The 25,991-nt window shown below is 34.9% G+C and overlaps 2 protein-coding genes across 3 annotated transcripts; both read right to left on the reverse strand.

Moving 5' to 3' along the window:
* Positions 1–759: 759 nt before the first annotated feature.
* On the reverse strand, positions 760–4,957 carry LOC129246180 (uncharacterized). Of its 2 annotated transcripts, none has more exons than XM_054884764.1 (2): positions 4,238–4,957; positions 760–945 (listed from the first exon to the last, which is right to left on the reverse strand). In XM_054884764.1, the coding sequence occupies exons 1-2, from the start codon at positions 4,685–4,687 to the stop codon at positions 760–762; spliced, it is 636 nt and encodes a 211-aa protein (XP_054740739.1). In that variant the 5' UTR covers positions 4,688–4,957. The 2 variants fall into 2 exon arrangements, with proteins under 2 accessions (XP_054740739.1, XP_054740740.1); XM_054884765.1 differs by having other exon boundaries at positions 831–896.
* Positions 4,958–18,857: 13,900 nt separating this feature from the next.
* On the reverse strand, positions 18,858–21,427 carry LOC129244132 (uncharacterized). The gene is made up of 2 exons (XM_054881748.1): positions 21,023–21,427; positions 18,858–19,190 (listed from the first exon to the last, which is right to left on the reverse strand). Exons 1-2 carry the CDS (start codon positions 21,425–21,427, stop codon positions 18,858–18,860), a joined length of 738 nt encoding a protein of 245 aa, XP_054737723.1.
* Between the last annotated feature and the right edge of the window lie 4,564 nt (positions 21,428–25,991).

Raw genomic sequence — 25,991 nt, forward strand, 5'->3', positions numbered from 1 at the left:
TTTCCTGATCACTAATTGCTTTGGATAATTAATCTTAAGGCACTAATACTTTTGAAAAGAAATGTTCTGTTACCAATACAAGAAATATTTCTATTATTAGAGAGGAACACAAAATTAAAATATTATGCTTTCTACACCTCGTTTGAGGCATACAATAACAACAATACATTAACAACAATCTAACTTCAATCACTGATATCTCAAAAGCATCTGCATGGCCTCTGAAAGATGTAGTAGCCATATTAAGGATTAGATTAGGATCGCAAGGTATACTAATTATGTAACAAAACTGCATACTAGATACTGCAACATTGTAACTATCGTATAAGTAAGGCCGATTACAACATCTGATGCACTTTTTTTTACTTTATATAATAATATAATTAATGAGTTAATAACAGTAGAGATTACTCGATTCAAGGCTTTCAAATACATTAGCATTACAGTTTTTATACGAGTAAATATTGTATAGGTTTTTTTTTAATTTATAAGTAATTTATAGAATTTGCTTTACTTATATATATAAAACATAAATAAATATTTTATATTGCTAAAAGTAATTATAAAAGGCTCGGATAACGGTCACTCATAATTGTTAATAAGAAGAAACTAATAGTCAGCATCAAGTCAATAGTAAGGCACTAGTGACAGTTGGCTGAATATCGCATTTTAAACATTAAATTAGTTATATGAAAACTACATTAAACTTAACTCCAAAAGTAGCTTTGGAAAATGTCATAATTTTGAAAATTAGATCCTTCATGCTCTCAAACATTGCAAAAGCTGCAGATACGCATTGGTAGTTGATGTTAAGTATTGCTCCTCAGCGGCGATGATGCACAGCATTACTTCTTTATCAGCTTCATGGTACTTCTCCTCCAATTCCACAATGGCGGCTGATGAATTGGAATATACAAAAATTAGCGTGTTCACGTTTTTGTAGGACTATTGAGGAAATTGTGGAAAATTGTAAATTGGTTAGAAACGCTTAGAAAAAATTATTATCATTTGTTGTATGTAAATAAAAACAAAAATATTATTTGATGTATGGCTTCCACCTTGCATAGAAAGAAACCCTTTCGTCATGGAAAAAATTAATACAATTTTTTGTTTTGTTTTAATTTGACAACAAAAACATATACATACAGTTGCTGGCACGCAATTAGCAATGCGACATTTTGACCAGTTTTTATTATTTTCCGTTTTGTTTTCAATTTTTTTCTTGTTTTTTTCATCAATTTTCATCATCATGCAGCATGATGATGGCTTAGTATTTTAGCTCAGTGTGAGCCCTAGCTTACTTCACAATTTTTCTCCATGCATCTCGGTACATAGCCATACTATGGTATTTGGTCGCTTCTATGCTCGTCCTCAACATTGTCTAACCATCTTTTCTGTGGTTGTTGTTGTACCAGCATAATATACAGGGAATGCGTGGTCGCCTTCTTCGTTTTTCACCATGCATGCGTGCATTCAAAACTTTGTTAAGTATTATTTCATCTAGCTTTATAAAGGGTTTTCGAATAAGAGGTGATATTCAAAGAAAAATGCAGCTTTTTAATTTAAATGATCGGATGTTTATTTCATTATAAAGAGGAAGGTATGCCGTTAATAGTAGAAAATACAGGTCAATATCATTTTCATGAAATTTTCCATAACCGAATTGCAAAGTGGCTGCCCTATGTCCTCGATAGCCTCACGAATTCCATCTTTGAGGTCTTGAATTGACCCTGGGCTGTTGGCGTAGACCTTCTCTTTCACGTGGCCCCAAAGAAAAAAGCCACAAGGTGTTAAATCATAAGATCTCGTTGGCCCATTATGATCACCTCTTCGAGAGATAACACGGTCCGGAAACTTTTCCCGTAAAAGATCAATGGTTTCGTTGCTTGTGTGGCACGTAGCGCCGTCTTGTTGAAAATAAACGTTGTCCAGATCAATACCATCCAATTACGGCCTAAAAAAATCGTTAATCATCTCTCGATAGCGCAATCCAATCACCTGTAACACCTCTTATTGGAAACTTCTTTACATACGTGTCTTAGTCATCGCAAGCGCTGCGATACAGACCTTTTTCTTTCTGTACTGGACCCAAAATTCTTCTCAGTATTCTTATTCCGAATATGCTCAATTGTATAATTTTATATGCTTTCAGTGTCCACGTTTTAATCTTCGTTCTTCTACTCAAGAACTTGCTTTTGAACAGTTTAACGCGGGTAAAATATGCTCCGTTTGCAGTCCGCACGCGGTCTTGGATAGCAATCTTTGTATTATCCGTTCAACTGAGACGCAGTCCTAGATATTTAATTTGGTCAACGGTTTGAGATTTGTGATCACCAGTTGCAAGGTCTGGCGCTTTTCTCAACGTATTAAGCCCTCCGAGGTATTTCGTTTTGCTTTCGTTGATCCAAAGAATTTGCTTTTATTTGAAGTGCTTGGAGTACTTCTTTTAGAGCATTCATATTTCTAGCGAAAATGACCGGGCATCAGTTTGGAAGTTTTGGTGAATAAAATGTGCAACGTCGTCAAGGAAAAAATTATCAAAATTCGAAGAGCGTTTTGAAATACTTCAAATTAGCACTTTGTTATATTAAAATTTAATGGGATATATAAAATTTTTTCAGTTTTTTTTTTAATAAAGTTTTTTTTTTATTAAAAAATTTTAAATTTTGATTATTTTGATGGCATTTTTTTAGTTTTTATATATTTTGTACAAAGTTCAAAACTTTATTTTACATGAAATTTGTGGTGAAATGTTCTATATTTTTATAAAGAATAATATCTATTAAAAAGCAAAGGAACAGTAGTGGAAACCAGTCAAAATATTGCATTGATTATTAGGCGTATGCACCAGTATATAACTACTTGTATATGTAGTTTATAGCAAAATGAAACAACAAACACTTTTCTGAAAAATTTTCATTGATTTGCTTGTAAACTAAAACTAGGCAACAAATCATGATTTTAAATAACCACTGCAAGCAGATGTACGTAACCGGATAGCTAGCTATATGAACGAGTACATGCGAGAAGAAAATTTCGTGTAGAGGTCTTGCCTTACAGATTTATACTTATTACTGAGCACATTTTGCTGTGTTTGACCACTTACTTAAAGACTACAGCCACGGTGGAATTCTGACTGGCATTTCGGAGCTTCCCGGACTGGTGGACTATGCATTCCCACCTACACTTGGCATTAGAACGGTCACGACACTGTGGGAACGTGACGCTGTAAGGCAGGGCGAGTCCATACATGTATACCCAGATGGCTCAAAGCTCGAAGGCAGGGTGGGTGGAGGTGTATATTCCGAACATATGGGAATCTCCTTCAGGCTAAACTGATGGCAATAGTGAAAGCCGTGACACTGATACAGTGTAATGAGGTACCTGGAGAGAATATCTACATTTTCCCTCCCGATAAAATTCCTCACAAAGCAGTCGCCAACCTCCACTTTTGGTAAGCAGAACTGGCGCTGTGGGATGAGCCAAACATAATGTTAAAGTGCCTAAATTAACCGAGATGAGGAAGAGGAAGAGACGATCTCGCAACTTCTGTCCTTCTCTATCCTTTTGAGTGAATTCGAAGATCTCAGTTCTGCGGATATCAGAGATTTTCAAAATTTTTAAAAAGTACACACTGGTTTTAGGAGACACAAGTTACTCACGTGACATGGCAATGGCTATGGGCCTGAGTGTGTCTCACCGGCTAACCTCTTCCATCTAACCTAACTTAACATTTTGCAGTGTCTTTTCTTCGGTTTTTCGATTTTTGCAAATCCTATATTGATGCTACCGATGCCTAGTGTTTAAAATTTTTATAGTAAAATATAGCCCATAACATACGCCTGAAACTGTTTCGCTTGTGAGTAAAGTATTGTCAAAAACAGTTCAGCCGTTTTGGAGATAAAACAAAGATTCCAATTTTCAATTTAAAACGCTTTTTATACTAATATATTGGTTGCATGCGAATAACAATATGAGCTTAAAAAATGCTTTACTTCACGATCACGGGCAGACACTTTTATTTTGTTCACTTTTTTTGTTATTTTAATTGAATTATATATATGTTTGAATTACCGAATTTTTCATATTTAATTAATTGAATTTATTGTAAGTTCACTATTCTACTTCTTTCACATATTTCTAAATGAAAAAGTTATCAAATTCGTTCAGTTAATGTTCGCCTACTTAAAAAGGGTTGGTTAACTTTTGCCCACTTCTGTATACATAAATCACTTACATTCTTTTTATTGCATTGGAAGAATGCCAAATCACTTTCAGATTGCGAACATTCGTGAAACTCCTTACACATCTGTGCCATTTCCGCAGTCATGACTTCACGCTGCGATTGTTGCTGCACTGTAAATTGCGTCCGCCATTCCTTGCCTAAATTGAGACATTCTCTATATGCCGACGCATAGGTGTTGCTGGCGTTGCGACTACCCTGCAAAAATATCTCAAAACAATCATTTACAACAGCTCTTATGCCAGCAACATCACCGCCATTATCGCCACCAACAACATAACCATTATTTTCAATGCCACCGCCGCCACCCATTTTCGCGTATATTTCAACCAACGCGGCTCCCTCCAATGCCACAGCCTGTGACTCAGTGTAGCAACATGCTGCAAACCACAATGATAGCGGCAGTAATTGTAACAGCCTTAGCGGCGACAGTTGTTGAGCCATTGTTGATTGGTAAGGCCATGTACCCACTGACGCATACAGGACACGGCAAGAGCACGCGCACAACAAGTAAACGGCTAAACCAATATGTAATTGACGGCAAATTGCTTGTGTCGCTGTTCAAATGCACACCGTACTGACGAGTAACTGTTTGTCAGTTATGTAGTCACATTGGTGTGTTTCGCACTAAAACAATAGCAAAACAGGTGGACGACCAATTCGTTGACAAACTTAGAAATTCATATGCAGACTAAACGCTAGGTAACCGGGCGAAAATTCTGATCTACGTTACAAGTCTCCCTAAGAAGCGTAAGTGTGACACTTAACCAATAATAGTAAATTATTTTTGTCTCGCACACAAGTGGCAAAAACCTTAGTCTTATCGTGAATTGAGGAGAAATGCACGTGTGTTCATATGTTTGTGTGCAATGAGGAAATAATATATCAAAAATATCAATTATCAGAAAGGAAAAGAGGCTCAAATTTATTTCGTAATTGGTGTGATAACCGTGGGTGCTTTATGGCTTCTTTTCGAATTTATGTGAAAGTTTTGTAAAAAACAAATCGATTTCGAATTTACGTTTACTTCGAATTTTGATTTCGAATTTTAATTTTGCATTTCGAATTTCGATTTCGCATTTCGATTTCGAATTTCGATTTCGCGTTTCGATTCCGAATTTGAACTTCGAAATTTTTATTGTTATGCTGATATAAATGTCCCCAACATATAATTAGGTACTTAATCATATTATATATTTAGCAATTTGCGTTGTTATTGGCAGGTATCAAGGTTAAAAGAAATTCGATATGCTTACAATTATGGTAGATGACATGCCCATAGAAATAACCAGAACAGCTATGACCGAAAAAAGCACGCCAAGTTCGGTAATAAGTCACCCTTCGGTTATTACTCACTCCTTAATTCTAGTGACGTGGTGAGTCGGGAATTCTTGGCAAAACTATGTATGTTAAATGGGGAAGTTATTTGCTTAAAGGGTCCGGGTTTTTTGTTTTGTTTTTTTGTTTTTGTTTTTTTTTTTTTTAATAAACAAATGCAGGGAATTCCTTCATTGCTGATAATTCCACCAAAATTAAACTTAAAAAAGCATATATGGAAAAAACATTGGCGAGTACTTAATATAAAATATTATATTAAGGCTTAATAAAATAAAAACAATATACTATATGTATTCATATTCTAATACATATTAGACAGTATACATAATTTAATTATTTCATAAGTCGCCTTTGACTGCTATTGCATTAGGCGGTCACCCTGACTAAATACACTGTATTCCATCTAACCTAAGGAACTTTATCAAATTCGTCAACAATGTGGATCGGTTAAAACCCTTAGCTGTCCTGAAGATGTTACATACATAAAATCATCACAAGATATCAGTGAGCACAAAAGCCCATGAAATGCTTTTGATACTAAAATATCATAAAACATTTTGACTTTATTGAGGTATTCTCAAGCTGTGCCTTTCAGTTTAGCAATTTTTAATGAAATAAAATAAAATAATTTTATTTTTTCTTATCTCCGGATATTTCATAGACTCAAACGCATAGAAAATTAATTAAGAAATAAAATGCTGTTTATTTTTCTCGTAAAAAATTTACTTATTCAACGATATCTATTTTAACAGTCCTTTTTCAAATTATCGCGGCATTTTTGGTACATGCTTTTTGATGTCATCCAACGCGGCAATCCTCACCCTCTCAATCGAGATAAGTCTTCATTCATTCACCGCTTTTTCTCTTTTGGAAACAAGAAATCGAGGTTAGGACCGAGGTGTTTCCTTTTTTGTGTTTTTAACTACTTTCCTTTGTTTTTATTTTATTTTGTTGCTATAAAAAAAATAATATGTATACGATTGTCCCTTACAGCTTTTATTTCGTGTTTGGCCGAGCTCCTCTCTTTCTATTTTTGGTGTGAGTCTTGATGTTTTTCCACAAATGGAAGGACCTACAGTTTTACGCCGCCTCCGAATGGCAGATGGTTTTTTTTTATTTGAGCTTTTTTCATGGTAGAAATGCACTAGGAGGTGCGCGTTTGTGCGACAGCTATTAGAAAAAACTTTATTCGTAATTTAGTGTCCCATGCATGGAGATTCGAGCCTGTGTACTTCCGAAGAGTATCACGCATCAATCGATTCGGTTACGGCGGTTTTTTCAATAATCATCATTAATTTATAAAAATACGGTTCATTTTAGAGCAAAACCATCTACATACATAAATCAAAGTTTCAAACTGTTTACAAAATTTATAAAAATTCGATAAATTATCATCAAAATTAATGAAAAAATGTGCACCGTCAGACAAAAAAATTATGAAAAATCAATGAAAATTATGGGCCACTTCAAACTTGCAATTTGTTGTCCTCAAGTAAATAGACTATAAAACTGCACACTCGAGAGTTTCCTAAAAATTCTGAGTAAATAGAATTTCGGTGAACGTTTGTTGAATTTGTATAATATTGGTTTAAAGTTTGAAATTTTGATTTATGTCGCTTTGTTAGACAATGAACTATACTTTTATAAAAAAAAATCATAAGCATTCAACTCCATGTCTTCAGTTGGTTAATAAAACAACCAACGTTTAACATATGGTTTTGTTGTAAAATACACTACGAATACTCAATTCTTAATCACTTCCTTTTGCTTATCACCTAAGCTGCCAACAACTACCTACATACACTTAAATGTATAAGTTCCTAGAAAACCACCAACACTTAACATAAAATTCTTTCTTTTCTTTTAGGCACTAACAAAAATTTTTATCTTCAAGTGCCTCGACAATTCTATTTGCGATTATTTTATTGGCACTAATGTTGAAAAAAGAGTGATAATAATTTATTTCTAACTATTAAATAAAGTGCCATCAATGAAGCCCATAAGTCCATTGCAATTACTAGACCGACAATATTAACAACTGGAGTAGATAAATATTTTGGTGTAATTTATGGCTTATTTATTTATTGTATATATGTTTATTTTTGCAAAGTGCAAGTAGTTAAAAAATAACAGGTTGACGCTAAAATATTGTGACAATACGACAGCACAGCCGCGGTTCCAACGCTGCCAATCTGGTGGCACAATCACCGAAACAGTTGATAAAATAATTGAAACAGACGTTTTGGATCTGCGTAGTCCCGAAATTGAAAATTTGTCAGAGAACTGTTGTGGACCATTTGTATGCGGCTAATTATGAAAATGTCATTTAATTATGGAAATATATCGAAATAAATTTGTGAGCTGACGGATTATTTCTCAATGTTACATTTAATAGTTGTTTTTCAATTTCAATTTTCGCTCAACATTTTTTTTTTTTTTTTGTGTTTGTTTTTTGAACGCTCAATTTGAACAAAAAATTCTGTACAGTGTGTCAAATAACTTTTGCATCGAGAATTATTGACAAACTATACAAAAGCTATAATAAACTATGTCAATACAAAAATTAATAACAATTCAAGTCTCAAATTTGTACAAATTAAAAAAAATTCAACAAATTTTCATCAAAATTTCTAGTTTTTAATAAAATTTTTTTTAGGAAAACTTCGAGTATGCAGGAAAAATTCGTTTTAAAACCCATATCGGGTGTTGTTTAGCTACATTGGAACTATCGATATCGATAACTATAACTTGACAGCTGCAAATGGCAAACTGTGTTGACATTTCTGTTTAGTAAGGATTGCACAGACATTATGAAACGTTTAATGCGTGAACAACACTTCCAAACTGTGGAACTTTACTTTGACAAAAATAAATCTGCTCTCGAAGTTCATAGATCACTGGTGGCATCTTCGGTCCTTATGTCTTTCCAAATGAGGAAGGAGTTGGTGTTACGGTGAATGGCGAGCGCTCTCGAGCCATGCTGACTGAGTTTTTGTTTCCAAACATTAATCAGCTAAACGTAAATGTCGACGAAATTTGGTTCCAACAAGGTGGCGTAATTTATCATACAGCGCGCCTAGCAATCCATTTGGTGCAATATTCAAGCCACCATTGTCGTTATAAAGCCTGATTTATTGAAAAAAGTTGTCAAAAATTAAATTTGTGGAATGGACCATGCAACTCGCAGTTGCGGCAGACATATGACGGATACAAGATAATAATAAAAAAAATTCATTCCAACAATATTTATGTTTTACATTATCATTTTAGTTCTGAAGCGCTTAAAAAAATACCCGATATAACAACAAACAACTGGTCACTTTGGCTGCTATTGAAAAATGTAATTTCACTTTTACTTTTGCAAAAATCCTTTGACCGAATACCATAATGTATTGGATTTTAATTAGTTTTGAAAACCAACAAAGGCTAAAGGCTATTATATATTTTTTCTTTTCCAAACGTTACACTATATCCCACCTCTCGGCCATAGTAGCTATTCACATCCACCCTTTTGAAACTGTTGATTTTTAATACTTCAAAATGAGTATCTTTTTTGTTTAATTGGTGCTTTAAACTTTATCCAATTTTTTTTTTACTGCTATTACTTTCGTATACTCTTACGACACTTCATTTAAAATTTCAGAAAAATCGGTTGGAATGGAGACGACCAAACGTAAAATAATTAATGCAATATCAGTAAAAGTTCCGCCAGCGACGCAGCAGGAAATTTGTTACTCAATACTTTACGGCTTTCGACGTCAACTCGAACTTATGGAAATTTCAATGAGTTGAAAACTGCATATAAAACGGACACACCATTTCTTAAGACTATTTGTAAATGTTATCAAAGATTCCTCACTGGATATTTTTCTGTGGAGTACGAGTCTCGAGAAGGACGGCCAAAATCTTCGACCAACGAGATAAGTTTAGCCAAGGTGAAGCGAAAAATTGGAAGATGTCCACGAATGACACTGGAAATGATATGTACTAAATTGCGCTGTAATGCTATGACAATACCGCGAATATTGCGTATCGACTTGTAATACACAAAGAAATCGGCTCGACGGGAATACTGAGCAATATGAAGCCCGAAAGAAATAAATCCACCTGTGAAAGCCATGGAGCAACAATCGGTTTACTTCACTGTTTGCTTTTATTCCATTAGATACTTCTACGACAGTAACTGCCAAATAGTATACTGAAAGTTGGTTACCAAAAGTGTTCAGAAATTTACTTGAAAATGGGAAGAGCCAGGAACTGCTCGGCTACTTGTTACACCTCGATAACGCGCCAACTCACACTGGTGAAATGATAAGTAGCTTCATTCCGCTTTCTGGCATTAAAGAAATTCATCCATATTTTACGGAACTGGCGCCATGTTATTTCGAAAATTTTTGTAAATATTTGAACGCGAATTTTTCACTGTTTTTAATAGTGGATTTACAAATTAAAAAAAGTATTGAAATTAATCGTAATTCGTTATAAAAATAACGCAGATTAAAAGTAAAGATAAAAAATGTGTTCTTTTTTTAATTCAATTTACAGAACTTATCATAGTCCCCTCGTATTATAACCATTTGCAAATAGAACGAAGCATCGCAATGAATGCACAATTTTTTATTGGTTTGCTATTTGCGTACATATTTGAATTTAACTTGAAAACTCATTAGAATCTCATAATGAAACTTGCAGGGACTACTACGCGTAGTCTAAATCAGATATTAATATACCAAATAATCAAAAAATTTTGAGAGCCGTGTTTTTCAAAAGAGGAAACAAAATTTTTTTTTTAATTTGAATTTGAATTTGGAAATTGTTTCCACAAAAATTTTTAATTAAAAAAATTAGAACTTAAAAAAAGATTAATAAATTTTCTCCAAAAATATTTCAAAAATGTTAAAAAGAAACTAAGGTACTTCACTTTAAAAAACTGCATACGCAAAATTTAAGCATTGAATAAATTATAACATTACAATTTTTTTTTTTTAATTTTCTGTTTACTTCTTGCCTGCAAATAAACGAATTTAAAGAAGACTTGACTTCAAAATACTAGGATCCCTTGACATGAAACCGCTTATATCCATCATGTACTAATGTAAAGGGTGGTTCAGTTTTAGGAGCGGTGTTGATTTTGAATAAAATACAATTTTTTTAAGAAATTATTGTCATTTCTCTTTATTATGATAATACTGATATAGCTCAATTACGTATTGAGCAAAGTATTGGTCAAATGGCCGCCGCGGCCTCTACGGCGCACCTCTGAGGGCACGCTGAGGCATAATTGAGGTTCAATGCTGTTAATGTGCCGAATCATCTCTTCTTTTAGCTCTTGAATTGTTGCTGGTTTATCGACGTACACCTTTTCTTTCAAATAACCCCAAAGAAAGAAGACCAACGGTGTCAAATCACATGATCTTGACGGCCAAATTTTTCGCGCAAAAGAGCCATTGTTTCGTTAGCTGTGTGACAAGTGGCACCATTCTGTTGAAACCACATATCGTCCACATCCATATCTTCCAATTCGGGCCATAAAACATTAGCTATCATCTCACGATAGCGTACACTATTCACAGTAACTGCCTGACCGGCCTCATTTTGGAAAAAATACGGCCCAATGATGCCGCCGGCCCATAAACCGCACCAAACAGTCACTCTTTGTGGGTGCATTGGTTTTTCGGCATTCACTCTTGGATTATCATTCGCCCAAATGCGGCAATTCTGCTTATTGACGAGCCCACTGAGCCTCGTCACTGAAGATGATTTTCTTCGAAAATTGGTGAAACATTTTTCCATTTCCTGCCACCATTCTGACCATTGACGACGCTTGAAATGGTCAAGAGGCTTTAGTTCTTAAGACAATTGCAGCTTGGAAGCGTGTAAATGCAAGTCTTTATGCATAATGTTCATCAACGACGAGCGTGAGAGGTGCAATTGTTGGGTACGACGACGAGTTGAGGTGGACGGATCTTCAACTACACTATCGCCAACAGCAGCAATATTTTCTGCACTGCGAGCTGTACGAGCATGCTTTGGTGTTTTCACATCTCCTACAGACCCGGTTTGCTCAAACTTTTGCACAATTTTTCCGATTGTACGCACATTTGAACGATTAAATTGACCAAAAAATTACGAAGTGCGCGATATGCATTTTGATTTGAACGCCCGTGTTCATAATAAGCCTGGTTCAAATTGAATTAGTCTGGCATTGAAAACTGTTAAATAAAATGTAGAAAACAACTTGGCGTTTAGGTATGGTTCTCATTCAGCATCGGCCCTTGAAATTCAACCACCCTTTAAATACTTATATATATACATATATATATGTATGCATATGCATATATATATATAATTGGCGCGTACACCCTTTTTGGGTGTTCGGCCGAGCTCCTCCTCCTATTTGTGGTGTGCGTGTTGATGTTGTTCCACAAATGGATATATCCATATATGTAAATAACAGCGCCTCTTTCGTTGAGATAGGTTCGTTATAGTATTTTTTCTTATCAATTTCATATGTGTTATTTCTATTCTTTCTTACAAAAAACAAAAAAAAAATACAGTAAACGAAAAGTATTTTATTTCAGTTTTCTTAATATTGATTTACTATTTATTGCCTTCGCTTATTAACTGTTACGTTTATGACAAATTACCCAGGCAGGTGTTGGGGCGATATGACAGCAAATATTGAAAATGCTCACAAGATAGTATTTTCCTTAAGATAGTAGATATGTAAGTACGAGGGTGGGTCAACAAGCGCCTGAAAATTAGAGCAGCTTATGACGTCACCTCAAATCCGACATTTCGTCCATTTTCTGCAACAGTAAATGTAAAAGAGTACTCCGAAAAAAGCAATATTTTTATAAAACTGTACAGAAATTAGCGCAAGCTCTTATTTTATGCTTGGCGATATCAATGGATAGTATCATATTTTATTAGACTAAAATATATATTTACTTTAACTTAGGAAGACAGAGAAAACAAAAACGATTTTAAGCCGTTTTTCGCGACATTTTAAGAATTTGGATTATGATATTGTTGCAGCAAATGAGCGATATTATTTTTCAAGAACCGTCTTTACAAAACAAATAACTTCATTACTAATTCAGTTTTGAATTAATACACACAAACAAAAACTGAATGAGTATTTTTGTATATATGAAAAAAGGAAATTTTGTAGCCTAATAAATGATATTATTGGCCCGAAATAAACATTTGGGACACCAAATAAAAGCTTGAAAGATGTGCTAGGGAACCTTCATCATCGATGGAAACTCTTCATTATACTTTAGATGTACTAAGGTCATGCTGGTACACCTGAAGTGAGAGAGGAAATGCGCGGCAGAAAATTGAAATAGAGGCGAGTGAAGCTTTACGAATTTAATTTGCGGATCAGTTGTTTATAAATATTTGGATATGAGAAGCTATCCGCGTTGAGAAGCTACGTTGAGAAGCTGCGTTGCGTTTAGCTGTGTAAAGTAGCATAGACCTGTAACAGCTGTTAATCACAATACACCAGAGATCAGGCAACAGAATTTATTGTGTCGAATCGAGTTCGAAGAAGGTTTCTGACTACCTTGAGAAATTTGTTTAAGTATACAAAAATTACCGCAAAATTGGAGAAACACCATGAGATATAGCATAACTGTTTTGAACAAACAAACGTTAATTTTTCTTTTCTTTTTGTGCCTAGTAGTTTGTTCCTTATTTCATTTCACAGGTTCTTACGGACCCACCCTCATTCAGTATATCTGCTTAGAATACAGTTCATGCAATTTTTTTTATAAATATGTTTTTGCGAATATTCACTGTCAATGGTCGTGTTGGTGTGTATATACTAGATACGTATAGTGGCAGATACGAGCAAATATTTATTTTTTGTGACTTTACAGCGCCGATAAGAAAGCTTACTTATGAAGCTCACATGTATGTATGTATATATCTTTGCCAGTTAATTCATATTCTCTTACACCTGCTTCCAAACATAAATAGTTAACCACCAAGCATCGAGTTGCTGATAAGAGTCAGTGGAAAGTAAAATACTCAATGCTATGAGTATTTTGAGTGAAACCAATATCTACCGAGTGTTTTTTAATTTCTTTGAAGCTGAATACATTTTAATAGTTCTAGCGACATCTATCATTTTTTTATGATTTTTAAATGTTATGGTTTCTCACTTTGCTAAAAATTACTTTGTTAAAAGGTGACGTAATGGTTTTATTAATTTGCATAAAATGAATTTAGAATGCTGCCACACATTTAGGCAGATATCCTCGAAATTTGGCGAAAATTAAAAGCAGAAATATCAACTTCTTTGTTTATATTACTTAATTTTTCACACTATATTTAAATACCAGCAAAGGTAATATTTGACAGTACATAAATGCCCTCAAATTCAAATCGTTAATACAGTAAGGTGTAAATATTTTACTTGCGATTTTAGAGTAGTGTAGTCATGAAGCATCCATAGCTAAAAAATACAAAAGAAAAAATTTAAATTAGCTCGAAACTATATTTTCTACGGTATGCAACTATGTTTAATTTTTTTTTTTCGCTTTAGGTGCACTAACAAATTTCCACAAAAATAAACTACTTGTAATGAAATAATCGTTTTATTTTAATTAATGTCCGTTGTTAGCCATTACTTTTTTCATCTTTCTGCTAACATGCGATTATCATGTCGGAGAATCATTCATTTCTCGAAGCAATCCTAGAATCAAACAAATTTTTGATATCTTCACATGATGCGATGGGCCGCTGTGACAAGTACTGCAGCACCGCTGTTTGGTGAATTTGGTGGGTGCGATAGGACATTCCGATTATATCCGGTCAGTCCATAAGTTCATGCGTTTTTTAAAAGTGGTTTTAAAATTAATAAAAAAGATGTTTAAAGTATTTATTAATCAATAATATATTTTCTTCATTATTTACAATGTCTTCACAACGTTTAGGCAAATTTTTAATTCCCTGCTCAAAAAATTTTTTGTCCTTGGAGCCAAAATACGCTTCGATATCTCTTTTTAAAGCTTGCTTTGAGGAGTAGTTCTTGTTACTCATATGGAATTGAAATCCACGGAAAATGTGATAATCACAAGGTGCAATATCCGGAGAGTATAGTGGATGCGGCATTAGCTCCGAGCTCGTTCAGCTTGCCTAATGTTTGCCTTGCGGTATGGAGTCTTGCGTTGTCGTGATGAAACAAAACTTTGCGTCTATTCACTAATTACGCTCGATTTTTTTAAGTACCTCATTCAGGTTTGATAGCTGATGGGAATAGTAATCAGCAGTTATCGTCTAGTTTGGTTCCAGAAGTTCATAATAAACAATACCGGTCATATCCCACCAAATAGACAGGAGAATCTTCTTGGGGTGAAGGCCATCTCTAGAGGTCGGCTCTGGTATTTCATCTTTATCTAAATATTAGCGTTTGCGAATAGGATTATTATAAAGGACCCATTTTTCATTACTAGTAATAATATGGTTCAAAAAACACTTCATTTCCAAGCCGTTGCAGCAGCTGAGAACACACATTCACTATTCACCCTCTGCTGACGGTTGGCGACGGAAAGTCTATGTGAAACCCATTTTCCCAGTTTTGAAACCTTTCCCAACTGAACCAGGTGCCTGTGAACTATTCCATGCGATGAATTTAACCTCTGAGCTATCATATCGACTGTCAAATTTGGCTCAGCTTCAGGACTTCAGGACGACTAGCGCGCGGGGATCCTTCACGTCGCAGTTACCATTTCGGAATTTTTAAAACTACTTTTGCGCAGTCCTTACACTCACGGTATCCTCTCCGTAAACAGTGTTTATTTCTGCAACTGCAATGTTTTTTTACCACTTTTATAAAAAAATACTAAATATGCCTCTTATACGAGTTCGAAGATTCCATTTTATTTTTTAACAACACGCGCTTCTATCCGCAATCAACATCACTTGTTGAATGCACAATGTATCAAAGAAAATATAAATAGTTCCGTTATATTCCCCGAATAATTTTTGTATGCAAAAATCGTACAAAAGTGAAATTATGGGTAAAATACGCCCGAACTCATGGACTGACCTGATACATTATCCTTATGTTAATGGAATCTTATGTATTTGTTGTTGTCGAGAGATATCGTCATCACGTAAATCTTCTGCGGCAACTTTAAAAATGAAATTTATGTTAAAACAAAAACATTACAATTTTTTTGTATTAATTCATTATATGAGATTTTCGGTTCTATTGGTTTTCGCAGTAAAGAAAATTCTGTAAATTCTGAAAGACGGGTCAGTTTTTCAAGGACTTCTTGACAACTGTCATTTTAATTTTTTAACGTAAAAAATATAGTTTTTGTACCGATTCCAGCATATGGTATAACGTTGAATTTAATACCACCAGTGCATATTTAAAATTGTATTGGATTAGTGAAGCAAACTGAAAACTTTTGAATCACTATGACAATATTATAAATTTTAACTTAAGAGCCGTTTCGCTTCCATTTAAATTTGAATCCTTGAAAATTATGCTGAATGAGGTGCATACATTTCCACCTAGAAAGCGATTTCATACAAGATAAGTATCGGTTAATTCGTGTTCTCTTACACCTCCTTTCAAATACACATAGTTAACCAACCAACATCGAGTGGCCGATAAGAGTTATTGGACATTCCTTTAAAAATTCGTGTGCTGTAAGCTTCCAGGATGGAATCGGGAGTCAAAGCAGAGGTTTTCTCTAAATCAGCCAATTTATCTATCTCCTTTAAACTGCCGAACACTACTAGTGTTTTTCAAACAAAAGGCTTTGCGATCTTGGAGGCATGCATCATGCTTAAGGAACGCGGGAGCGAGGGAGATATTAACATTTTCTCCGATAGCCAAGCAGCGATTAAGGCTCTGACTACGCTATGGTGAAGAACGAAATTATTAAACTCCTGTAAAGAAGAGATCAAATCTCTTGGGTGTGCAGGTAACATTTCTCTGATCTGGGTTCTAGGACAAAGGAACATGAAGGGAAATGAAATTGCTGATGAGCTTGCCAGGAAGGGGACTGAATTGGCCTCAATGACCTCCTACCCGGTCATCGGCATCCCCTTGACAGTTGTTAAGGGGAACTGCACAAATTATTTCTCAGGAAAGCGCAGAAAAGGTGGAGCTCCATTTCGAAAACCCTTTGGCCCCAATACGATATACGAAGGACTCAGAAAGTTCTTTGGACTCCTCGCAATTCAATTTCCAAACTCGTAGCTGTGTTAACCGGTCACTGGATAATCGGCACACACGCGGAAAAGCTAGGGTTACCATTTAAACCCCATTGCAGAAGCTGTGGGGACCTTTCAGAGAAGGAGACGGTAGAGCATTTCCTCTGTAAATGTCCCAGTTTGGCAGCTAGAAGACAAAGGTCACTAGGAGCTCCTTTCTTGGACAGCCTGTGGCAATGCGCCAACCTAAATCCAATCAAACTTCCCCATTATATCAACAACTCTGGTTGGCTGTAGATATCTGCCTGTTGGAGGTCTCATAATGGTATCAAAACGGCGCTTTAGTACTACTTGAGGAGTGCCAGATGCACTTCAACCATTTCACCTACCTAGGCTTGAGTATGTATAAGAAGAAGGAAACTCAAAAAATTAAAAAAAAATTTAATAAATTTGAGATTTATTCAAGGTAGAAAATTTAGCTACAGTTTTTTTTAGGTGAGCTATATTCGTTTCTTTTCAACATTACTAAATTTTTTTAACTTTCAAAGACAAAATATTGTTTAAAAAATACAGGTTTTTTAAGAAAATTTTTCAGGACAAAAACTTTTTCTGTAATTTTTTCCAAAAAAAAAAACTCTACACAAAAATTGTCCAAATTAAAAATATTCAAAAACTATAAAATATTTTTTCAATTTTTTCAGTTTACCGACGAAACAAGAGATAAATCAAAGCTTTTTGAAAAATACAATAACAAAAACAAAAAAATCACCAAAATTAACAAAAAATGTTTAAACTCTATTTTATACGGAAACCAAAAAATAAAATTTAATTCTTAAAATGTTAAAAACAACCGAATATATTTCCCTTGAAAATATTCTAGAAAAAATTTCAGCGTCGATTGTATTTCACTTCAAAAAACTCCATTTTTTCCAATTCAAAAATCTTCGAATTTTTTCAACATCTCTCCAGTTTAGTGACAAAAATAAGTGAAAAATCAGAGGAAGGTGTTTTTTCGAAAAAATAACAAAAAAAAAAATATTCCAAATTTTTTTTTTTAGAAAAGAACAATTTTTTGAAGTACATTGTATACGAAAAACTAAAAAATTATATTCATTGTTAAAATGTTAAAAAGCATCGATGATATTTCATTACACAAAACTCTATAAAAGTTTTCCATATTGAACAAATCAGAAATCATTAAATTTTTGCCAAATTGTTTCAGTTTATCGACAAAAATAAGAGAAATATCGGAGGAAAGTGTTTTTCAAAAAATAACAAACAAAAAATATTCCCATGAAAATAACACAAAAAAAATATTTCTAAAATTTTTAGAAAAAAAAATGTTTACTTTAATTTTTAAACAAATTTAAAAAACAATTATTTCAATTTTTAAGCAAAGTATAGAAGTATATTTTATAGGAAAAATTTAAAAAAAAAACCGAAGATATTTCACCTCAAAATACCCTAAAAATGTTTTCCAAATTGAACAAGTTCAAAAATTATTACCTGTTTTTCAAAATATTTTCAGTTTACTGGGAAAAATAACAGATTGAATAAATTCTAAAATTCTAAATTTTCCTCACAATTCTTTCCGTTTACTTCTTATTAATGGAGTCTACAAATAAACCAATTTTTAGAGGAATTAAAGGCAATGTTTAAAATGCTTGAATCACTTGGAATCACTCGTAAATATGGTAAAGTGTATTACATAAAATGTATAACAATAACCGAAATAATATAAAACAAGCTGTGTTCGATGTATTAAAAAAAATTTGAAAGATAGATCGGAAATCTTGCTACTAAATTATCGCATCTTAACTTAGGTTAGGATAAATGGCTGCCCAAAGGAGGGCCCACTTGGGCGAAGAATCAAATTCGTCCATTTAGTTACCATTCAGAGGCAAAACACCTTTTATTCAAAATTTGTATTTCTATTTCTTCACTGATTACTTTATTTTGAATAAATTATTATAAATTCGTTTAGCTACTATATTTAATTTGAATATTCCTGTATTATATGTAAATTATAAATTCTTTGTTATCACTCCAGTCCAGCTTCACTTTGCATTCGTCTTTGCTTTCCGAGCTTTCCTACCTATTGACGTCCCATAATATTACGTTTACGGCGATAAACATCCTCTTCTGGAAAATTCTCAGTTACTGGATTAACAGTTGTTTCTGCAGCTTCGGTTGTCGTAGTTGATGGCGCCCCTGTTGATGACTCTTCAGTTGTTGGCACCCAGTTGCCTTGCAAACATTTTTCTAGATTATTTGAGCTGGCAGATAAGTTGGAGATGTAAGCAACTCGGGCAACAGCAGTGCAATTAGTTAAATCATTTTCTACACGTTGATATTCAATATTCAAAACACGTAGAACCGCCTCCGAATCGGCAGAAATTTCAAACAGTTCTTGAGTGTTATTGCTGGACTATATGCACGTGAAAAGGAAGAGAGAAAGTAAAAGATAAATAAATATTAATGAAGGAAAATAGTGGATAAAAGTTTGAGTTTCAAGTAGTTTCTTCTAAAATCTAGTTGCCACTTGTGCGGCAATATTTGGCTGCAACCCTCAAATTAGATGCATTTTTGACTATTTTTCAAAAAATATATTGGCTTCTTGGAAATTGCCGTCAATTTTCTCCTCGAGATTCCCCAGCGTTCTATGTCGTACCGTACTTGGGCACTCACACAGATAGGGAAAAACTGTTTCTCTAGATTCTTCTTGATTGCAGCTTTTACATTTATTGTAATGGGGGTAAGGTTGCAATAAAAACTTTTTAAAAGCGATTTCATGAAGAAATAATTTAAATTTTTACAAAAAAAGTGGTTTGTTGAACTTTTCTCGTATTCAAGCGAAATTCGTTTCGCGAAATATCAGGATCACAATAAAAATATCCCGAAATTATCGACAATTTTCGGTAATGATTGCTTCCCCATACCGAAAGCTCTGCAATCTCTGCAATTTGGAGTTTAGGTAGGTAGGTTAGATGGCAAGAGTACCATGTGTACTAGGGCGGGTCGATTTAAAAATCGCTCATTGCTCTGTGAAAATCGTATTTTAGGGATCAAAATAAGAAACTTTGCCGAAGGAACCATACCTCTAAAACGAATTCTGATGTCCCCCAATTTGAGTCAAACTTTTAGTGTCTTTTGTGGGGAGGCAAAAAAATCGCCCATTGCTCTGTGAAAATTTGTTTGCCTCCCCACAAATCGACCCGGCCTAATGTGTACACTTCAAGTAGGACAACAGTGTCTTTGTGATACCATAAAGTAGACCTCTACCTGCGCAAAATTTCACAACTTAAAGGAAAAAAAACTATCCACCCATTCAGTGCTGTTGACGTAGTGGTGGAGGGAAAAAGGATCTAGCTTGGAAAACTGATTCAGGCTATCCCTGAAAGGCACACTAAGGAACCTCAAGCGCCTAACAACCAGACCCGGACATTTGCAAAAAAGTCTTCAACAGCCTCTTTCTCTATCGGATTCCCACAGCTTCTGCAATGGGGGTTTTATGAAAGTCCAAGCTTCTCCGCATGAGTTCCGACCACCCAGTGACTGGTGACCCCCGAGGAGGCCAAAATAATTTTAAGATTGCACACGATAAGCTAGAACTCCATCTTCCTTGTGCTTTTTCAAGAAAGATATTGTGCAGTTTCCCTTTAACAAGACCTCTACTTGAAAAATAGAACTACTTTTTGGCAGTTTAAAGGAGACTGAAATACTGGCTGATCTAGAAAAATCCCGCTCTATCTCCAAATTTCGTCTTCAACTCGTCGGTGAAAACAGAGGCACCTATGTCCGTGCAGACTCTGCCCTCCTTTTGGAGTTTAAAAGAAAGAATTTTGTTGAATACACACAAACATTCATGTACTTATACATTCTTCCTCCCTTAGTATTTTTTTTTTTTTGTTTTAGACCGTCGTTTACTGCGTCGTGTGGTGTGGCCACTAAAACGATCCCCCCTCTCCTTCTGGGGAGACATTTTTGAATGCTTAAGGTGACTTTTTTTACTAGCCAATCAAATAGTAGTACCAGGCTCTGTAAACTAAAAGTTTACAACGTTTCATGGAACGACAATAAGGACTTTTGCAATGACAGCTCGTACAAGATTTAGAAACTGGAATATTCAAACGCTTTTCGCATAATAAGTATATAGTTTCCTCAAATATTTAACTTATTTCATTTTCATTCTTTCCCACCAAATAGCAATTTATCCTTCACTCTCAACTTACATATTTCTCCTTACCACGCAGCACTTACCGCATTATTGTAGCAAGAGTAGAATTTCAAGCCATCGTCAATCTGCTCACAAGCGCTAAGCGTGTCACACATGCTTTGACCACGATTCACAAGATCATCGCGCTCTTTGGCGTTTTGCTCCGACAACGTTTGCTTCGATTTAGTGGCCTCATATTCGCAGTTGTCGTATTCCACGTTGTAGGTTTTAAAGATATTAGACTGGTCGCTGCCATACCAATTGAAGCAGAGAGTGTAATTCACGGAGATTGACCTTGCGCTGCGCGTCTCACTCATTGAGTTCACCATATGGCGCATAACCAACTGTTGTTGAGCCAAAAAGGACTGCCAATCCGGTGGACTACTTGCAAGAGAACCGGTGGTGCAGGATGCTACCACCAAAACAGGAAGTACAAATTTTGCAAACATTTTGTATTGGTTTATTCGGAAAATTTTTTTAATGCTTAAAATCTTGGATAATTTTTTTGAACTCTTCACTTGATATGCTGCGCCCGTTCACTTTAAGACTGTTCCTTTGGAGTATTGAGGCCCTGCATTTATATAGATATCTCCACTTTTTGATAAACTCATTCGCATTGATTATATATTAAGAAAATATTTTTTTATCGACTTCTTCATTGCTGACAAAATTTTTGCAAATTGTCAATTGAACCCTTAATCAGCCATGATCGACATTTTGATATGGTTTGGACATACACTCATCAATTTTATGACTAAAAAATGCCGCAAAAACGTGAATATTTAAAAATTCGTAATTGTTGAACAAGTTAATAGACTTTCATTGTGAAATATTGCCTTACATCAATGTTTAGTACCTTACGTTTAATTGTTGAGTAGCACACAGTTCACTCATTTATTGTCAGAGTGACCTTGTCTGTGGGGAAGTTCGATTTCAAAGCGCTTAACGTTCAAACAAAAATACCCACTTCTTTTGTGGTGATATATTCTAGCACTTTCAGCACAGAATTTTCGTAATTACATTTTATTTTATTGAAAACCTCGAAATATTTACTTTTCAGGAAACATTGAGCAAAGAAAAAAACATTGCTAAAAGCATTACTAAAGGACTTAATCTATTATTTTAACTTAAGGATGAACCACTCATTTTTTTTTATTTAACAAAAAATGATAAAAAAATTCTCGAAAATTAAAAACAAAAATATTTTATGCTAAGAAATTAAAAACAAAATATAAAACCGCAGATATTTCACTTCAGATACTTGTAAATCTTAAATTCATTAGCTCATAAATATACCATTTTCAGAAAAATTTACGACATTACCCAAAATACACACATGACCTTGGCCAATTGGACAATTGAACGATTCTAATCGCGTGAGAAATGTTTAAATACAAATAGATGAGCCTGTGCATGTACTGTCCTACCATAAAAAGGCCCCTCATACCATTCAGAATGATAATTCCTTTTGACAGCTAAATCTATGCTGAGCTATTGCAGGAGGGTACGTCGATTGTTAATTTTTCCTGCAAATATTTAAATGACAAAAGATATCAAAGCATCAACATTCATAACTCCTACAGTGGCAGACACACTGCTGGAGTCCTTCTTTTTTTTTGTCGGGAAAACTAGCAGATGCAGCACTCAGACATTAATTAGGTCCATTGTACTACACATTGATTCTCTTTTAGTTTTCTTTAAATCTACTCGATCTCCGAAGAAATCTGAGTAGATCTTGTGGTGCCTATGAGCCAAGGTGGTCGCTTCTTAACACATCAGTGCCAAAGACCTCAAACCTGATTCGAGCGAAGGCGGGGCAGACACACAGGCAGTGGTCCGCCGTCTCATCCTCCTCTTCACAAGCTGGGCAGAGTACACTGTCTGAGATGTCCAACTTTTCCATGTGCTTCGCCCACAGAAAGTGGCCCGTCATCAGTCCAACCAGCCGTCTTCACTCCCCTCTGCTTAATGACAGAAGGGTTTGCGACAGTCGATCAGATATGGCAGTTAGCATAAGTTTAGTCCATCTGCAGCCTCTCCCGGCCTGCCAAGCTTGCTTGTGGGTTGTAGTAACCCATTTCCTAACGGTGGCTTTGATGGCCGTAGAAGGGAGTGGCAAAACGGGCTCTGGGCCAAAGAAGTTGGCCTCAGAGCGCATCTTAGCTAAGGAGTCTGAGGTGTCATTTCCTACGATAAATAAGGCCATGAGCAGCTTGGCTGTCGCTGCAGACACATATAGATCTGCCTCTCCATCGGTTTTCCACAACAAAGTTCATCGCTTCTTGAACCGCATACACTTCCGCTTGAAACACAGATGCATGCACTCCAAGAGCAAAGTGCAGTTCTGTCCTGCTGGATTCCACGTAGACCCCAAAGCCAGAGCCGTGCTCGGTCCTGGAGCTATCTATGAAAATGCGAAAACAGTGTTTGCCGGGATCATTTTCTGAGTTTGACCACAACTGAGTCTGTGGCAGCACTACACTGTATCTCTTTTCAAGTACGACCCTTGATGGCATGGAGTCAAGGGGCATGGAGAGAATCGTTGGATCGAAGTCCACTCAGTCGTTTTTATTTTTTGCAGTCAGATGTTCAAGTATCTGACTCATTAATCTTTTCTTCTAATTTGTTGCTCTTGGGCTCTGATTGGGTTGGTGATTTAAGTGATCCCAGTGATGTAGATCTCGAAAATTTAGGGTATTTTCAGGAGCTTTTTTAATAATAAAAAAAATACCAGTCTAACGGTTAGACGCGATAGAAGTGAAACCTTCCGTAAAACAAACTGAGAGAGAATGAGACGAAAACAGCATTAGGGGCGGGATAATTATAGGTTCATTATAATATTGATATAAAGTTCATATTTTATTTTCTTCATTTTATTATTATTCATCCTCAATGTTTTCAATTTCAACAAATGATACGAGTGGCTTATGATAGCTAAAATATGATACAAATGCTTTGGTTTCGATGTTGTCAACATATCTTTGAAATACCGCGTCAATTGTTGTTTTTGATCGTGTTGTCGATTCAGTGCGATTGTTACACATTTTTAAATTGAATGTTGTATTGAGAAAGTCAATTGAAGGAACCGCTGTGTCCAATGCAAAATTTACGTTGAAATCACCTCTTAAAATCATTGGAACTTTATCGTATCCGCGATACTTCTGGTGTATACTTTATTAAATTTTCGTGAATGAATTCCATGATGCTATTTATTGATTTTGGTTCTCCGTCACCTTTGGAAAATGTGTAAACAGTAAGCAAACTTTATTCAAATATTTTCCCTCATTTTTGCATCAGTAAAATTAAACAAACGCCGTAGCCGAATGGGTTGGTGCGTGACTACTATTCAGAATTCACAGAGAGAACGTCAGTTCGAATCTCGGTGAAAACACCAAAATTAAGAAAAACATTTTTCTAATAGCGCTCACCCCTCAGCAGGCAATGGCAAAACACCGAGTGTATTTCTGCCATGAAAAAAAGCTCCTCATAAACATATCATAAAAAAAAAAAATAACTGTATAAAAAAATTTTTTTTCTTGTGATCCGAACCAAGGATTTTGGATCGGAAGCTCACATTGCTAGTCGCTCGGCTACCGCGCCATGCTGTCGGCGCTGGCCTAAAAGTTATTTAGTTCGTCGCTACGTTTATATCAACATATAATATAACGCTTCGTAGCCAAGAGGGTCGCTATTTCCGTTTCACTTTTTCTCAAATCACTCCCAACGATTCTAAAGAAGTTTTCACTTCAAAAATGAAAAGTGATATTTCAATCTTTTAGGCTTTTTATTTTTTTAATTCATATTTTAGGCTTTTAATAATGTTAAAAATAACGCTCAAGTTGACCCTCCCGAAAAATTGGACCTGGGTGGTGTTGTCCAATTGGCTCTTCTGTTTATGTGAAACACAAAAACCAAAAAAATTATTAATCAGTATGACTGTAACTATGTCCCGTAGTAGAATAAAGAAATTTTACAAAATGGCGCCGTTTTCAATTTGGCACTCTAAAGTCGGGTATTTTTCAGTTTTTTAATCAAAAAAATATAAAATATTTGATATAATAATATGATTCTAGTACAGGCAATAGCCACTCATATTGTAAGCGTCATTTTAAAATTTCAGGCGATTCGGTTGAATAGTTTTTTGTTTTTTTTTGGACAACACCAGGCCGGAAAAAGTCGTTTTGAGATAATTGAGTTTAGAGTTAGGTACTGGAGCGCGCGGGCCACTCTCTACCTAGTTAATGGGCTTTAGAAGCTATAATATTGGAATTTCCGCATAAAAATTTCGCAGTATATTCTTAAGATACTATTCTTTCGAAATATCGAAAAAACAAAAAATCGATTTTTTGAAATTTCTAATACCAAAATATGCAATTGTTTGTCTCATCAACGCTCGTCTCATTTCAGTAGCTGTTTCTATGTTGTTTCATCGTGCTTATCTTCATCAAATTCTTTTCTTTTTTTATATGTTCTGTTTAACAATCTGTTAAGTTCCTAATTAGTAGCACTCACATGTTCACTATCGTGGCAGAAAGCGTGAACATTAAAATAATTGCCAAAAAACAGTTCGCATGTTTGCATCAATTGCATGTATTCTCAGTCCTCGATCATTTGTTGGTAGCGAGTTCTTTAATTCAACATAAAATCTGCCGCCTTTATATTTTTGCTTTCTGTTAAATAAAGTGATAAAATTATACAAAATAAACTAAAAGTTTCATTATTTATTCTTAAAAGAAATCCACTAAACAATTCAAAAAATGGGTCAAGGCACATCAAATATACTCGCCTGAAAACCTTGTCGCTTCGAATTTGATGAAATTTGACGAAGCTGCTCTACTAAACTGTAGCAGCACCGCACGGTGCATGCATGCAATTGACCAATGTATTTAGAGTTGCTACAAAAAATAAATAAATTTAAAACACATCTTGTTTTTTTCTAGCAACAACACATTGATGAGTTACCACGCGAGCCGTGGCGTTAAAGCTAAAAATTCAATGATGACATTGAAAATA

This window comes from Anastrepha obliqua, chromosome 4 (genome assembly GCF_027943255.1).
Source record: "Anastrepha obliqua isolate idAnaObli1 chromosome 4, idAnaObli1_1.0, whole genome shotgun sequence".
Lineage (NCBI taxonomy): Eukaryota > Metazoa > Arthropoda > Insecta > Diptera > Tephritidae > Anastrepha > Anastrepha obliqua.

Bases quoted from the DNA above. Each gene is read 5' to 3' on its own strand.
- LOC129244132 (XM_054881748.1), bottom strand. From the start codon at position 21,427: ATGTTTGCAAAATTTGTACTTCCTGTTTTGGTGGTAGCATCCTGCACC. The intron at 19,191-21,022 runs GTAAGTGCTGCG...ACGTGCATATAG, and splicing joins ACTCTTGCTACAATAATGCG to TCCAGCAATAACACTCAAGA.
- LOC129246180 (XM_054884764.1), bottom strand. From the start codon at position 4,687: ATGGCTCAACAACTGTCGCCGCTAAGGCTGTTACAATTACTGCCGCTA. The intron at 946-4,237 runs GTAAGTGATTTA...TTTCCTCAATAG, and splicing joins TCCAATGCAATAAAAAGAAT to TCCTACAAAAACGTGAACAC.